This window comes from Chamaea fasciata, unplaced genomic scaffold (genome assembly GCF_029207755.1).
Source record: "Chamaea fasciata isolate MVZ Bird 193981 ecotype frontalis unplaced genomic scaffold, bChaFas1.0.hap1 SCAF_2, whole genome shotgun sequence".
NCBI lineage: Eukaryota > Metazoa > Chordata > Aves > Passeriformes > Sylviidae > Chamaea > Chamaea fasciata.
Genome location: NW_027094087.1, coordinates 99,325,189 through 99,340,345, shown reverse-complemented (window position 1 = coordinate 99,340,345; position 15,157 = coordinate 99,325,189). Strand labels below are relative to the sequence as shown.

Sequence of the window (15,157 nt, the reverse complement as noted above, 5' to 3'; positions counted from 1 at the left end):
ATAATGTAAAAATATTTCTGAAACAGAGAATGTTGTTTGCAAGAGATATCAACAGACACCATTCTTTATCCCTGAGTAATGGAAAAACCCGACATGTAATCACGTTTCTTTTTTGAGCAATTTCGATGTATTTTTCTCCTCCTAGAATAACTTTGACTCCTTAGCCCTGGCTTTGGCCATGTGGGTTTATTTTAAATCCTTTCATGATAATGCTTTTCTTTGGCATTTTTGCCTTTGTTCTGTATCTGAGTACCAGCAAGGCCTGTTCTCAAGATGGAAAAGACAGAAAAGTATTCTTTTTGCAGCACCTCTGAATAATGTCTGCAACTTTATCTATGAAGTCTCTGTAAATGGAACTGCTACCTCGAAGAATAAATCTCATGTGGATGTATAGGCTTTCAGGTGGTTTGGAGAGCATCTGTCTGAAAATTTATTCTCATTGATGTAGACTTGGAAAGGATTTTCTCATAGTTTCCTGTATGCAGAGATGTTCAAAATATCTTATCCTTGATATTGTTATTTAGTATCAAATACCTCATACCAAATTAAACCAGGATGTATTTTTGGTAACTGAGGAACAGCGGGTCCTGAAGAGTTTAAAATAGATGACATATGATACCAAGAATAGCCCAGTGCAACATAGCCAACCTGAGAAACTATTCAAAGAGCAAACCAAAATGGAGGGCAGTTCTATACTCCATTCTTTCACTAACATTTATTTTGCCATTTTTGCTTTGTTTTGCTTTAAGCTTTTAATTAAGATTTCCTTGGCTTTGCTGACCCATTTCTATATTGTTAAAGGCAACAGAAAAGAAGCTGCCAGGATAGCAGAAGAGATCTATGGAATAGTCCCAGGTAAAGTAAAAATATGGACTCTAACATTTAAATATTTATTTGCCACATTTTTTAACTTGAGGATTTAAATCAGCAAGTTACCATGAAATGAGGGATTTTTTTGCTAAATGCATGGGTAAATGTTTTATCCTGAAGTGCCTCCCATATCTGGGGTCTTTGCAGTGTCAATATATGTTGGCATGATTTAGGTGTGCAAAATATGAGACCCCAACAATTACCCAGCTAGAATGAGGACAACATTTGCTCAAGGCGCTATGGTAAATAAAAATATTGTTCTCAGATGCAAGGTGTTCTTTATCAGAGGTTACAGATGGTTTTACTAAACAACTAGGTTTACTGCAGAGAATATTTAGGGAAAAGTTTTAGCACACAGATTTTCTGAAATGAAATGTTAGGAGGATATAACTAATGACTTTATGAATCCAAGCCAAGAATCCTTGTTTTGTTAAATCAGATGATAAAAATGACTGCAGCTAAAATTGTTCTGAAAAATACACAGCACAAGAATATATTGTATTCCATAGGTTACTTAGTAGGTCATGGTTTGGGTTTTTTTCCAAGTGATTTTAGTCCTTCACATCACTGCCATAATAATGAATAGGCATGTGTTTGCATTCCTGTTAATTCCACTGATTTAAATGACATGGTATTTTCAATTTACTGCTAATGAGGGCTTATTTTCCTAGCTGAAGATTTTTATCAGCATTGTGACATCACACATTTCTATGTGACTCAGTCATTTGGCACTTGCTTCCTGATTGTGCTATCATGAACAAGCTCAGGAACAGCATCAGAACATAGGTGGTGTGGGATGGCCACCCAAAGCAGGGTGATTACAATCTGGCCAAGAGAAGTACTGCAGCCAAGCATTTTTGACAAAACCTTTATGAAGCCTGTATATATACAGGCATGTCCTGGTTATTTATCTATTTTTTATTCTCTAGAATATAATTCCAATAATTTATTACTGTCTTCTTTTTTTTTTTACAAGCACCTTTATGCAGTCATAGTCTGACATGTGGTGAACAGCAGTTTTTCCCTCAAGCAGGTTCTTATTGAGGTGCCTTGAAATTCAGCAGGCCGAAACATATCTTTATCTGCAAGTTGCCATTCGCAGAAAGCCATTAAAGATAATCTTACAAAATGTAAGATCATGTGATGTTGTTGCTGGGGCATTATATCATATTACAGTCAGAGCTTCACAACCTTTTCTCTTTGCAGTGAAGTAGCACAGCAGCAGCAGCAGGGCTGCATAATTAATCTGTAGGCATTTAAAAAGAGCACTTTCTGTCATGTCGCTCCCAGCTGAGAAGGGGAGATGTGCCCCGTATGGGAACTATATTTGCCACACGTTTCAGGGAGGTAGGTTGTGGTGGCTGGCGTGGAAGTGAGCAGCAGTGTGTGTTGTCCTGAGGCTGTGTGTGCATCCACATGCAGTGGAAATGCCCTGGAAATGCATGTGAGAACACGCCTTCGCACGTGTTGTACTCTGCGTAAAAGGTTAAATAAGGCCCTGTAGCTCTGGTGTCTGAGTAATTCCTGACTCTTCCTGCTGTATAAGGGCTCTGGCTTTGTCACTTGCAATGTCTTCTGACTTTCTGAACCAAGCTTGCCTATTTCAATCACCAGCATGATGAGAGGTGTGGGGTATTTGGGATGTTTTCAGGAAGACTTTTCTTGGTCCCTACTTGGTTCCTGTTTCCATCGTTTTGACTCGTGTCATTCAGAGCCTTGCCCTATATTGTGCCAGCTGGTCTTTCCATGCCAGTTTCCTGCCTTAGGAGCTCAGGAAGTGCTCCATAAATAAATGGAAACAAAAGTAGTAACTATAGTTAAAACTGTAACTCCAATAGCTGAAGTGTATCCTGGTCCTTGGCTAAGAGGAGATTCCTTTGGCCAAGGGTAAAACTTCTGCTGTGTCCTTGGCCTCAAGTCCCCATGGATGTGTCTGTGCCTCTCATTGATTTCTCCCTGCCTTGGGTAGCATTTGAAATGGAGATAAATCACCCTTTCCATTCTCTCTGCTATGTGGCATAGCTGAAAAAAATTAAACAGGACAAGGGTTTCAAATACAGTGCCCATGGGCTTGCTGTACAGCAGAGCATGAATGCAAACACTGGTATTACTTCTGTCCTGTGGCACTGGAAATGCAGCTGGCCTTTGGAGAAATACTTACTACACACCATGTCACAGAATGGTTATAAATTTTAATATAGGACAAGTAAATTTGCTCTCTACTTGAGTGGCAGGGATTTAACCTGAGCTGAATGTCTATGCCTGTAGGTAGTAGCTAGGCTAAAGAATTATTTTTCTTGGCACATAAATAGAACAAGATAAGAAAAAGGGCAGGCAAGCCTATGTGAAGGAGTCTAAACAGTTCAGCATCTCAAAAATATTAAAGAAGAAAAGTAAAGCCTCCAGGCAGTATTTGTTTTTCCATGTATTTTCTAAAATATTTCAGTGAAGAGGATGATTAAACCTGTTACATGGTAGTGTGAGAGGGAGGATGTTATTTATGAAATTGTCAGTTGAGGAAATAAAACTGCCAAGGACATGCCAGACTTCATTTGATGGACAAGTCAACCCTGCTATGAGGCTCTTAACAAAATGTCAGAGAAGCTGGAATGCAATTTGCGACAAGAGCTCCCGAGGAAAGGTGGGGGCTGATACAGTTTTGAGTAGGAGAATTGCAGGGTTCTGAAATCTCCGTGTGAGACCCAGCAGCACAAAACTCATGATCTTTGCTGAAACATGTTTTTAGCTGTTCTTTTAAAAGTTCTGCCAAGAAGCTTTCGTTTAGGTCCCTTAGTGAGCAGCCAGCTTTCTCAAGATCGCTGACCCCATAGCTGCTCTGCTGGAATCAATTCATCTAGCAGTTTCACCACTGAGCCCACTCTGATTTCAGTCCTGACCTGCATTTACATGTGGCTGTGCTTCCCCTGTCCTCCCAAGACCTGCTTTTTCTGCATACTTGAATTAGCTTCCATGCATTTGCTGTTTCAGGCAGCTGGGCAGACCGATCCCCTCTTCATGATGCTGCCTTCCAGGGACGCCTTCTCTCTCTAAAAACCTTGATTGCACAGGTAAAAGCCCACAGGTAAAGAAAAGGCTGGGAAGCAGGGTGGTTTTACATGAGTTGCATTAATGGGCTGGTGAGCTGGAAATAGACTGCAACAGGGCATAAGAAATATGGAATAATATATCAACAAAAGCACCCCTGGGCATGTATTAGTTTGCTCGGTTTAGAAGCTGGAGACAAGCCTGGGATAAAGACTATCACAGCTTGCAACTTGCTATATAATAAACAGTGATCCTTGTGCTAACCATGCAACTAGGCTTGAGAATAGGGACAATAAATATATATATATATGTAGGTTATTAAAAAAACCCCAAACCAGTAAAAAGCTGTAAAAGTGTATCTTGCCTCGAAAGTCAACCTGAAACCTTCTGCTCCAAAAGGAACTTGAGAGTTCAGGTGAAAGGAAGAGAGGAGGAAAGAATACATGAGAAGGAAAAGAAACTGGATATGAAAAGAGATAGGTTATGGTTCTTTGTGCTCTGTCAGCTGTCAGTCATCTTCCTTACCACCTCTGTCAAACTCAGTGTCCTCATTTAGCATGAATAGATAATTCTCCCCTTCTCCCTCTTGTCCTCAAAGCAACTGCAGGGAAATTAATTCCCTGACTGTAAAGCTTTTGACTTGGCTATCAGACTTTTTGTAGTCAAGGTAATTTTTACCAGGGGCCACAGCTCTATTGGACAACATCTTCAAGGAGTGGAGCTGCCAGTGTGAAAGCCTCCTCTCCAGACATCTCTTGAAAAATAGCTGCAGCTAAAAAAAAATTCTGTTTACAGACACTATTCACCCTCCTATCTTCTGATCCCTCTTTCCTGCACCTGCTGACCTATGGTGATTTTTATGGAATACGAAATGATGGAGGTTTGAGATAAAACAAAGAGGCTTTATTCATTTAGGGATTTGATGGTTTTCTGGCCCCTCTATCTCCATTTATGCTGACCTTACACCACTTGCTTCATGGAGCACTCTTTGTTGTGGTTATATCATTTAGTTAATCCACCCTTTCTCCTTTTCCGGAAGACATTTAATTTTAGGAGTAAAAGATGAATGTCTTTGCTGATGAAAAGAGATCAAGGCAGCAATATCTGTAGAGCCTGAACTGGAGCTGAGTCACCACGGATTGATAAATGTAGGGATGAAGTTGTGCATGGAGCAGCATAATCATTGCTCATTGCTTCAATATAGTTACACCACTAGCCTGAAATGAAGTAAGGGACTGTACTTGAGTGTCTGTGAGACACTCAGAAGTCTCTACTGCAGTACCTTAGCTTTCAAGAAAGCCTCTGAGGCTCTGAGTGCACAGGGAATGCCTGGACATAGGGAGGTGATGTAGTGCTGGAGATTTAAAATGGCTCTAGAACTCACCAATGCCTGTTTCAATGACTGAAAAAAGAGTTTGATTTTTCATGTGCATTGAAAACAAGGTTTATCAAGAGTGATGTTTGGCAAACAGCCATTGTAAGATCTACAACTTATTCTCCGTTTTATAATGGAAGGAATTGCTGTGTTTCCCAAGATATCAGTGCTTATTCTTTCCCTTGATATGACTAAGTTTTGTTTGTTAAATATGTATATATACATGTATATATGAATAAAGATTGAGAATAGTTCTCCTTATAACTAGTCTCTAGAAGAAATTAATCTTGAAGGAATATGCTTATCACGAAACAACCATACATATGAAACATATGTTTCATACATATGAAATAATCTCTATTTTTTCAAGGTTTTATCTATTCCCCTAGCAGCACTGAAATGCATGAGAAATTTTATCAACAACTTTTACATTAGTAATATTTTCACATGGCTGAAAAAGATTGGTTTTCTATCATATAATGCTTATCCTGGAGTGTTTACAGTGCTTTTAGTACTCACGACCTCAGGACTGCTGACTTTTTCCTGCATGATGTTGCTCCCAGGTACTCCTTTCTGCCCATTGCATTGGGTACTGTGTACCAAAAAGTGCGTTGCTGCCATCTCGTGAGCTGCCTTGTCCATTGCATGTCAGGCAGACACTAACTGTGCTTCAAAATATAACATCAAGTGGAAAATGGAGCTGCTTTCAGGCCTGTTCTCACACATGGTTGTAAAATTCTAATTACCAGGAGATTTTGTTGCATTCAGAGGAAAACACATGACAACTGTTTTCCCCTTTGTGAATATGTCTGGTTTGTCTTTGTGCAGGAATAAATATAGCAACTGTCAATTAGGGAAATACCTGAAATAAGGCATTTGTAAATCACTGTTCTTTCTTCCACTGTAAAGCACTACCTGGATGATAAGTGGAACTGATTTGTGGGTGGGGTTTGCTCATCTTTCTTAGAGGTTTACCAGGTACTTATTACCTCAGACTGAAACACACTTGGGTACCCCATGTGGTGAATGAAAGAACTTTTAGGATCCAATTCGTCTGCCCTACTGGAAACACCTGCTTTAGCAGGGGATGAATCATATCCTAGGGAATCCTGTTTCTCCCCACTGAAGGAGCTGCCAGCTCCAGTTGAGCTGCAGATACCTGTGCCAGAAGCATCCTCATTTAGGGAGGTGAATCCCTCCAGCTGTACCTCCTGGTGCAGGACTTAATGGGCAAGGGACTGCCACCCTTGTAAGTTAAAGAAATGGGATGTCTTTCCTGCAATTGATATTGCATTGTAAAGAGCTAGAAATAGAAGGCATAGCTTGTACATGCTCCCTCTTTAACCCCATCACCAGCTGTGATTTGTGGGGACAAGAGCTGAATCACTGCACAGCACCAACCTAAGCTGAGCCCTTTCCCTGGACACACACCGCTGGCATGACTCTCCCTGCCATGGGCACCCACACCAGCCCTGCAGGAGCTGTGGTTCAGGCGGGGCTTTTCCCTCACACCCCTGGCCCCGCCTTGCAGGGTTTCAACGTGAACCTGGTGACCACAGACCGTGTGTCTGCTCTCCACGAGGCCTGCCTGGGTGGCCACGTCGCCTGTGCCAAGGTGCTGCTGGAAAACGGTGCCCAGGTGAGTCCTGGGGATGCCACTGGGGACACAGGCACCTGGGAATGGATGCTCCCCGCATCAGTAGGGATGTTGGACGTGCTGTCCATGTAGCAAGGCCAAGATGCAGGTGGACGCCTCAGACAGAAATGTGGAAAAACATAACAGTTCTGTTTCCCTGGGTGAGAGATCTGAATCCCCCTTGTATCATCCCATTATTCTCTTTTGTTTTCCCTTTTGGTGTGTGTAACATAGTCACAATTGATGGAAAACGAATGAAAGATGCTAAGTGAAATAACCTTGAAGAAAGTAACTCACACCTTTACCCTCCCCCTCCCCCTCAGAAATGATCCCTGGGATTACATCTGGTTTTCTATGGGAAGGTTTGGGAGTCTCATGTAAGAAAAAATGGATGTGCTTGAAGCAATGAAACATTATATCTGCTAATAAAATAACAATTTCCACAGCTGGACCTAAGGCAGAGTACATGTTCACAACAGAGATTAAGGAATGGATGAAATATATATGAATATTTTCATGTCAGCTGGGTTTTGAAGTAAAATTTATATGGCAAGAAAACAGGCAGCACCAAAACAGTCAAGAGACCTCTAGTGCTGCCAGCAACTCCAGCCACACCTGCCTGATGACACTGGGAGGAGGTGAGGGCAGTGGAAATTTTAAATTGGCATGTGCTTGCATAATCCATTGCTCTTCTACAGTGTGCCACAGACTTAAAGACATGCAGATTTGCTTCATAAATTGGCCCTGAGGGCTTGCTGTGTAGTTAAACACAGCATAAACAGGGACATGGTGTGATTCTTGGGTGTCCTGCACGAGGCCAGGAGTTCATGATCCCACAGGGAACCCAGGAGGACTCCATGATCCCCCTGGATCAACTCAGCATATTCTGTGACCTACAGCTCTGCTGTCCCAATGGAGAATGGCAACAGTGGTTCTTGCCGGGTCAGAAGTTCTTCCCCAACATCAGAAGTTGAGAGGAGAAAATTTCTGTCTTGCATAGACACACATGCAACTCCATCCAGCTCCTTTTCTGTTTGGGATTATATTTCTATGAAAAGTATTTTTGCTGGAAAAGTGTTTTCAGGTGAAAGTATTGAACAGACAGTAAATATTTTCATTTAAAAAGCAAAGCCATTTTCATTTGAGGGCGTTCCATCTCGAGGCTGGTGCAAACTAAACAATCTTGAAGATACTCAGCTTCTTCCCATTAAAAAAAGGAATAAAGAATTGCATTTTTAGCAGCTCCAGCAGGAGCATCCATAGCAGGCAAGGTTTCTGCCTTATGGCACCATCTGGGAAAGAGGGCAAATATCAGAGGAGAATGTTATATATGTTATGTCAGAACATATAACTCAGAAATAAATACTAAAAATAATAAAAAAATCAATAAAGTAAAGTAAATAAAATAATTCTTAAAATTACAAGAGTCTCACTCTGGTGCACTTCTGGTGTGCACAGGAGGCTGTTGCAAGGGCATTCCTCTTAAACTGGATCACCCTGAGTGTGTCCTGCCCCTGCAGGTGAATGCAGTGACCATCGATGGGATCTCTCCTCTGTTCAACGCCTGCTGCAGTGGCAGTGCAGCCTGTGTCAACATGCTGCTGGAATTCGGAGCCAAGGTGCAGCTGGGGAACCACCTGCCTTCACCTATCCACGAGGCAGTCAAGAGAGGTAATGTTCTGGATGTGAGGGGTGTGAGCAAAGCCAAAAATAACTGCATGAGAAATGTGTCTTTTGTTGGTGACAAAGCTCTTTAAAAAAATTATTTCCATATCAGTACAGACAAACAGGCTTGGCTTTTTCACAGATCTTGTGCCTTATGGTTGTATCTGGGTGTGTTCCGCTCTGCAGCAATTCAGTGAGAGCTCTTCCCTCCACAGGTCACAGGGAGTGCATGGAGACCCTCCTGGCCCATGAGGTGGACATTGACCAAGAGGACCCGCAGCATGGGACCCCTCTCTATATGGCCTGCATGTACCAGAGAACAGAATGTGTCAAGAAGCTTTTGGAGCTAGGTACACCTGGAAAAGGGGCCAGGGGAGAGCTGTGGTGGTATGAGCCAACACTACTGGTCTCTCTGAGCTGGCTGTCTATTTAAAACATCATGGGTTATTTCCACAACAGTTGTGTGGGAGCCTGACTCTGTCAGACTCATTTGAGGCCATTAAAAATTTTCCCTGCGTTGATAAAGAAATTATGATTTCCTAAGTGAAAAGCCTTCTTAATTACAGACACCTCCCTGAAGGTATCTGAATGTGAAAACAGAGTTCTTTCAGTATTCTAGCGTGATAACAGGAAGCACAAAAAATGCTGGCTAATATTACTAACCAAAATCAACTCTTGCTTAACAGAGCAGTTTATCAGACCCATTAAATTCACCTCCTCCTCAGTGGATGATGAGGGCAGCAGTAAAGCTGCTTGCAAGAATAATCACTGCAGGTCCAGGCACAGGCTATGAACTAGCATAAATTTTTGCTGTCAGTGTGCATTAGCTGACTTACACCTGCTCAAAGTGTGGCCCTGCTGCGCCCAACCAACCTGGGCCAAGCATTTTTCTTGCTGTGCTTCCAGGGTTATTACCATGAGATAACAAAAGGTTTCGAATTTCCTCCCCCCCCCCAGCAATTAAATAACATAATCCATGTTAGATTTTATGCCATAAACAACTTTAAAGAGCATATGGTAGGCTTTGAACATGTATGGGGGAAGGTCAAGCTGCTCAATTCTGAGCATCTCAGACAGGGTTTGGTGGCCCCCAGAGCACTCTTACAGAGCAGGTGTTTGACCTGACGAGATTTGCACAGCTGCTGTTGAGAGATGGGGGCAGTCCTGTGTACCATCCATCCCCTTCATCTACGGAGGCTACTGGTGGAAACCAGCCTGTGTGATGCAGGTTCAGACAGTCCCTGCTGCCTCCAGATCTAACCAGGAGCTCTTGTTCACCCAAGGAGCCAATGTGAATGTGGGGAAGCGATCAGACACCCCCCTGCATGCAGCAGCAAGGAAATCCAGTGTGGAGATTGTTGTCTTGCTGACAGACTACGGTGCTAACCCGAAATGCAGAAATGCTGACCTCAAATGTGCCCTGGATCTTGCCACGCCCCACAGCAAAGTGGAGCAGGCTCTTCTGCTTCGGGAAGGTAATGGTTTCCTTTCTTCTTCTCCTTTTTTTAAGTAAAGCAGTATTTATATCCTTTACCTAAGTAAATTTTCTTAACTACTTTTATAAGTAATGCTCTATATAAATTCTCTTACTTTCTCTGCTGCCTTCAAACCTCCAACACATGAAACAGAAATCTGTTTTGTTGCTAGATCTGCCACCTGGTGCTATGGTTTTAGCAGGTAAACCAGTCAGTTGTTCTGTGCTTTGTTTTCCTGTCTAAAGGAAAATAATACATACTTATCTAGTGGGACTCCTAGGGTTAAAAACTACCATGGAAATTTATTGATAGATAGTATTTTAGTACCACCATCCAGTGTTCAGCCTCACACCATGGCTCAATGAGTGTGTCCTCGGTTGCCAGGAGAAAGCAGAGCTCTTTGTCAAGTTACTCTTCAGCTTCACAGCTCTTCCATGTGGTTTATGGGGCTGCAAACCCAGCACAGACCAGCACTTTGCTGTTTACCTCCAGGCTTCCTGCAATTAATTATCTTTCCACTTTAGTGGAAGAAACCTCTGAACAGAAATGAATCAGGATCCTCTTGGGCCATTTTCACCTGCACCACATTTGGTCAGAACTTGATGCATACAAGAGCAATATCCCTGTGCTATGGGCCTGCTGAATTAGTTCTCCCTTCCTCTAATCTCTGCGTTTTCCAGATCATTTTTACGCTGTTAGTTTGTCTGTGTCCCCCTGAGGCTCTTCTGACTCAGGGTGAGTGGTGCTCTGCCCACACAAGGCAGCCTCCCACCTTCCTGAGCCTGCTCACAACCCACCAAGGACCAAAGTGTGATGTGCACAAAAAGTCCACTTCCAAACAGCTCCGGCATGGTAAATTAATAAATGTCAGTGTTGCACACAGGCTTTGTGCCAACCCGCTGAACACAGGTGTGCTTTATTGAGGAAACAAAACATTGGCTTAATATCCTTTTGTCCTGTTCCCTTTCTCTATGACTTTTCATGCAGAACTTTAATTTGTCATGTCTAAAACCTTCTGGGAAGAATTTTGTTTGAGTGCTTCTCACCTTGTGTGACTTCTGTCCCCATACCTGAGTTGCCCAGGGCTCAGTGGCAGACTGTGGAAGCAAAGGCAGTGCTGCCAAGTGCTCTGCATGAATCAGAGTGTAGATAAAGAAATATCCTAATATTAATAATTTTCTCTTCTCAAACTTTGCTTTTCACTCTCAGCTTGTCATCCTCCTCCCCCTTACAGTCAGAAAAGCTCTAAAGGCATTTCAATTCCTGCTGACTCTTTGTTTTTCAAGCATGAAGTTTCCTTACCTTTGGTCCCACTTTCAGATATTTTGCTATGCTTAACATCCAACTACTGTTTTCTTCTACTTCTGTGTTTTCTGAGGTCCTTCTGCTTGAAATAAGTACGCCAGGCTAGAGTTTCTCTACCTCTCACTTCTCCACCGAGGTTACTTAGATGGGTCCCTTTAATTGCTCCTCTTCTTAGCTATTAAGTGATGTGAAATATAAAATGTGTCTGTTTTCCTAAGTGCTTTAGGGGATGGTAGTTTCTTTCTTCACTTCCAGTGACAGTGGTACAAATGTTCTTTTTTATATATCCCATGTTTTTCTATTAATTTCTTCTCAGAGGGGGTATAATCAGCCTGTTTAAGCTCCTAACTTTTCCTGTAGTAAAAGCATAGATGATGAAGCTTACCTGTAAGATACAAGGACAGGCTCTTAAGCCCACATCTCTACCTATTACTTGTCAAACTCTGCTGTGATTGCTACTGTTTGGACAGAAACTGGAGTGGAAGGGCAAGAGAGGGTTCAAAAACTGTGCCTCTCTGGGCAGGTGTAAAGGCTGCACCTGGAGCAGCTGTGGCAAGAGGAAAGCAAAGGGGAGGCAGGGACACATCCACTAGCAGGGTGCATTTGCACATGCAAGCTTGTAGTTGCAGAAACAATGGAGCTTCATATCCAGTGGGTTTGTTCCTGGCATGCCCCTCACCTGATCCGTGGTGGGGTGTAGTAGAGACAGCTCCTAGTCATCCTGCGGGGAAAACACTGGGGCAGCACCACTGTGGGCAGCACTGTGCCAGCCAGTGCCCAGCATGAGTCCTCTGACAGCTTTCCAACCACTCGACCCTCTGATGTTTAACAAGAGTTCTCACAGGCAGCAAGGGAAGGGCAAAAAGGCTTCTCATCTTCTCACCTTTTTTTGTTGTTGCTTCTTCTTTTTTCTCCTTTTTTCTATCCTCAATGCCTTTTTGAAAAAAAAAATTCAAGTTTTTCAGTTCTTTGAGACTTTTCTTCAAAAGTTTTCCCTTCAGTCAGACCTAGCTAAAATTAAATGACACAGTAAGAAATGTTTTAAGGGACACTGGTGGACTGACTGACAAACATAAATATTCTGAGACTGTGGTCATAGAAAAAGGCTAAGTTGCAGTTACTACCTGCACAGGCACCTGCTGAGACACCACTAGTTGGAAAAAGCATGTTCTGTATATATGAACAACTAACTGTACTTATCCTTTATCCTTCGCCTCACAAAACTGTTGGAGGTTGTCTAATATCCTGAGCAAGGGCTATGCATTCCAGAGCTCTCTCTCCAGTGCTGACACTTCATGGTATTTTAGGCATTTGCTCAAGAAAAGATGCCAAACAGCCTAGCTGTGCACACAGAAAAAGGTGTTTAGGGCTCACAAATTTCAAATTGCTGAATCAACTCTGACAACACAACTTAAATATGAACAATAAGGTATCTAACTCTCCCTGACTTCAGCAAGTCATTATGAGATAACGGAGCCAGAAAGAGAGCTACAGAAACCCAAGAACTGGAAACAGTAGTTTTATATGCTAGTAAAACATATGCATTGTCTTTAAATATTTGCATAATTGTTAATCTGAATAAGATTGTGTAAATATGTTTATTTAAATGTGCTTTTATAATTAAAAGGAAAGGGGGAACTGTTGGAGAAGGGAATTCAGGTGACCTTGTCCCTGATAAGGAACAGCTGTGTTAATTACCAAATTCAGCCTCACCCCTGAGGAGTCACAGCTATATCCAATAAAGATAAGTGTGATAAAAGGGAGTAGGTTAGGTGATTAAGGGGTTACAAGAGAGGATCATGAAGAAGAAGGATCCTGGGGAGAGAGAATCACTGCTGTTAGCCTGGGTCTGCAGTTAGAGCCTGTTTTTGGAACCTGCAGCCACAGTCTAGCCAGGTAAAAGCCTCCAGTCAGAGTCTGCAAACTAATACCTGCAGCCAGAGTTTAGCAGGAAATAACCAGCAGTCAGAGGCTGCAAGGGAAATCTGCAGTAGGAGCTTGCTGCAGCCAGAGTCAGTGAGTCAGGATGGCTGAGCTGTAAAGAGGAGTAAACCAGGACCCTTTTCATGCTGTGATAAATAAGTCTGCGTCTTGGCTCATTTCTACCCTTTAACGAGAGGGCTGCCGTAACAATTACACAGTGCTTGGTCTGAGTTGCGAATCTGGCTTGTGTTTGTTGCTTTGACTCATGCTGGTGTTGTGTTTGAGGGTGCTTATTCTTGCCTTTTATCTCTCCCTGTCTAGGTCCTGCCAGCCTTGCCCAGCTGTGCCGGTTGTGTATCAGAAGGCAGCTGGGTCGGTCATGTCTACACACAGCCCACAAGCTGCACCTGCCCGAGCCACTGGAGAACTTCCTCCTTTATCGATAAGTCTGTGACTGCCTTTAGACTGGGAAAGAAAGAGGAGCAAATGGTTGTTTACTCCAAAATTATTACAGCAAAGAAAAAAATCAGAGGCGTCATTTACTGTCTTCCATGGCTACCAAACGTTAGCTCCTGTGTGACAGTGAGAATTGAAAACGTCTTTTCACAGGCAGTGAATGGTATTGTAGATACAGTTCCCCCACAATCTATTACCACATCGACTTACACCAGCCTGAGAAGTTCTAGTACGAAAACAGCTCACTTCACACATGTTTGTAGATGCACATATGCACGTCCACTCACCCACATACACACAGAGATTTCCCCTGCATTTAGGGCTTTATTTATTTGTACAGTATCTGTGCAGCTTCTTCCCTTTGTCTATCCAATCTCAATGTCAAAATCAAGGTAGTGGTTTTTTTTTTCCCATTAGTATGTGAAAATGAAAGCTTTTAGTGATGATCATCAGATGTATACAACATACTGCACATCTTCTATCAGCTTTGATTTTGCATCCTTTCATCTCCTTCCTACTGTCTACTGGAGCCCTATCAATTTCCAGTGGTCTCTGGCTGTCCAGACAATGTATATCCCTGAGCACAACTATCCTCAATGCTAACACATGTTGTCCTTGGAGGTACAAGCAATGTTATGAAAGCAAGTGCAGGGGTTTCAAGTAAACCCACAAAAATGTGTGAAAGTCTTAAAAATCCCTTCCATCTCTTCTAGAAGATCAAGAGATCTGGCTGCATTCATTACATGAGCATTTTTTCATAGCTTAATTCCATGACAGAACTGCAAATGTTTTTATAGGCATAGTAGATAATATTTCAATGTCCATCCTTTGCAAGGTTTAAAGAAAAGCAAAGGAAGGAGTTCTCCTTTTTTTTTGGCTTTGCATGCTGGACATTTCTCAAGGTAAGTCCTTGGACTTTGGAGCTGGAGAGAAGCAGGGCAACTAAAGATAATTGTGCATCACCCAAATGTTGTCCTTTTTGGGATTGGATTGTTGAAATGGAAAAATGTTGGATTTTCCTCACCAGGAGTGGTTTGCAAGCTTGTCTGCTCTCTCATCCCCTATTCTAGAGGCTTTAATTACCTCCCTAAAAGAAATGATTTTTAGAATGTTATAATTGTCCATTGTGGTATTAGTTTAAGAAATGTGAGGATTAGTAGGTTGGAAACAGCAGAGCTGAAAGCATGCACCTCTTTGAGTTAAGAAATGTTTTATACAGTGACACTTGCAGTACCTGTTTGACTTTGAAAAAGTTTGTTTATTTTTCCTGGAGAGGTTCTTCTGGGGCATGAAACATTTCTTCAGAGCCAAGTTTTGGTAAACTTCTGCCATGAGATAGACAATGGTGTTTCACTAGTTGTAATAAAATGGGAAGCAGAATTAAAATTTTGCTCAACTTCACAGGTT

At 42.2% G+C, this 15,157-nt stretch overlaps 1 protein-coding gene across 4 annotated transcripts; it reads left to right on the top strand.

Moving 5' to 3' along the window:
- The first annotated feature begins 657 nt into the window (after positions 1-657).
- ASB11 (ankyrin repeat and SOCS box containing 11) lies at positions 658-14,627 on the top strand. Of its 4 annotated transcripts, none has more exons than XM_066176862.1 (7): positions 658-855; positions 3,859-3,938; positions 6,822-6,929; positions 8,447-8,597; positions 8,807-8,941; positions 9,875-10,066; positions 13,616-14,627. In XM_066176862.1, the coding sequence occupies exons 1-7, from the start codon at positions 678-680 to the stop codon at positions 13,738-13,740; spliced, it is 969 nt and encodes a 322-aa protein (XP_066032959.1). In that variant the 5' UTR covers positions 658-677; the 3' UTR covers positions 13,741-14,627. The 4 variants fall into 4 exon arrangements, 3 of the variants coding, with proteins under 3 accessions (XP_066032959.1, XP_066032960.1, XP_066032962.1); XM_066176863.1 differs by having other exon boundaries at positions 678-855; positions 9,875-10,072; XM_066176865.1 differs by lacking the exon at positions 658-855 and adding an exon at positions 2,147-2,217.
- Positions 14,628-15,157: the final 530 nt, after the last annotated feature.

What these genes read in the sequence shown, in the direction of transcription:
- ASB11 (XM_066176863.1), top strand. Translation starts at nt 678, where the DNA reads ATGGAGGGCAGTTCTATACTCCATTCTTTCACTAACATTTATTTTGCC. An exon ending in TAAAAACCTTGATTGCACAG is followed by an intron (nt 3,939 to 6,821) that starts GTAAAAGCCCAC and finishes CCCGCCTTGCAG; the next exon opens with GGTTTCAACGTGAACCTGGT. An exon ending in TGCTGGAAAACGGTGCCCAG is followed by an intron (nt 6,930 to 8,446) that starts GTGAGTCCTGGG and finishes CTGCCCCTGCAG; the next exon opens with GTGAATGCAGTGACCATCGA.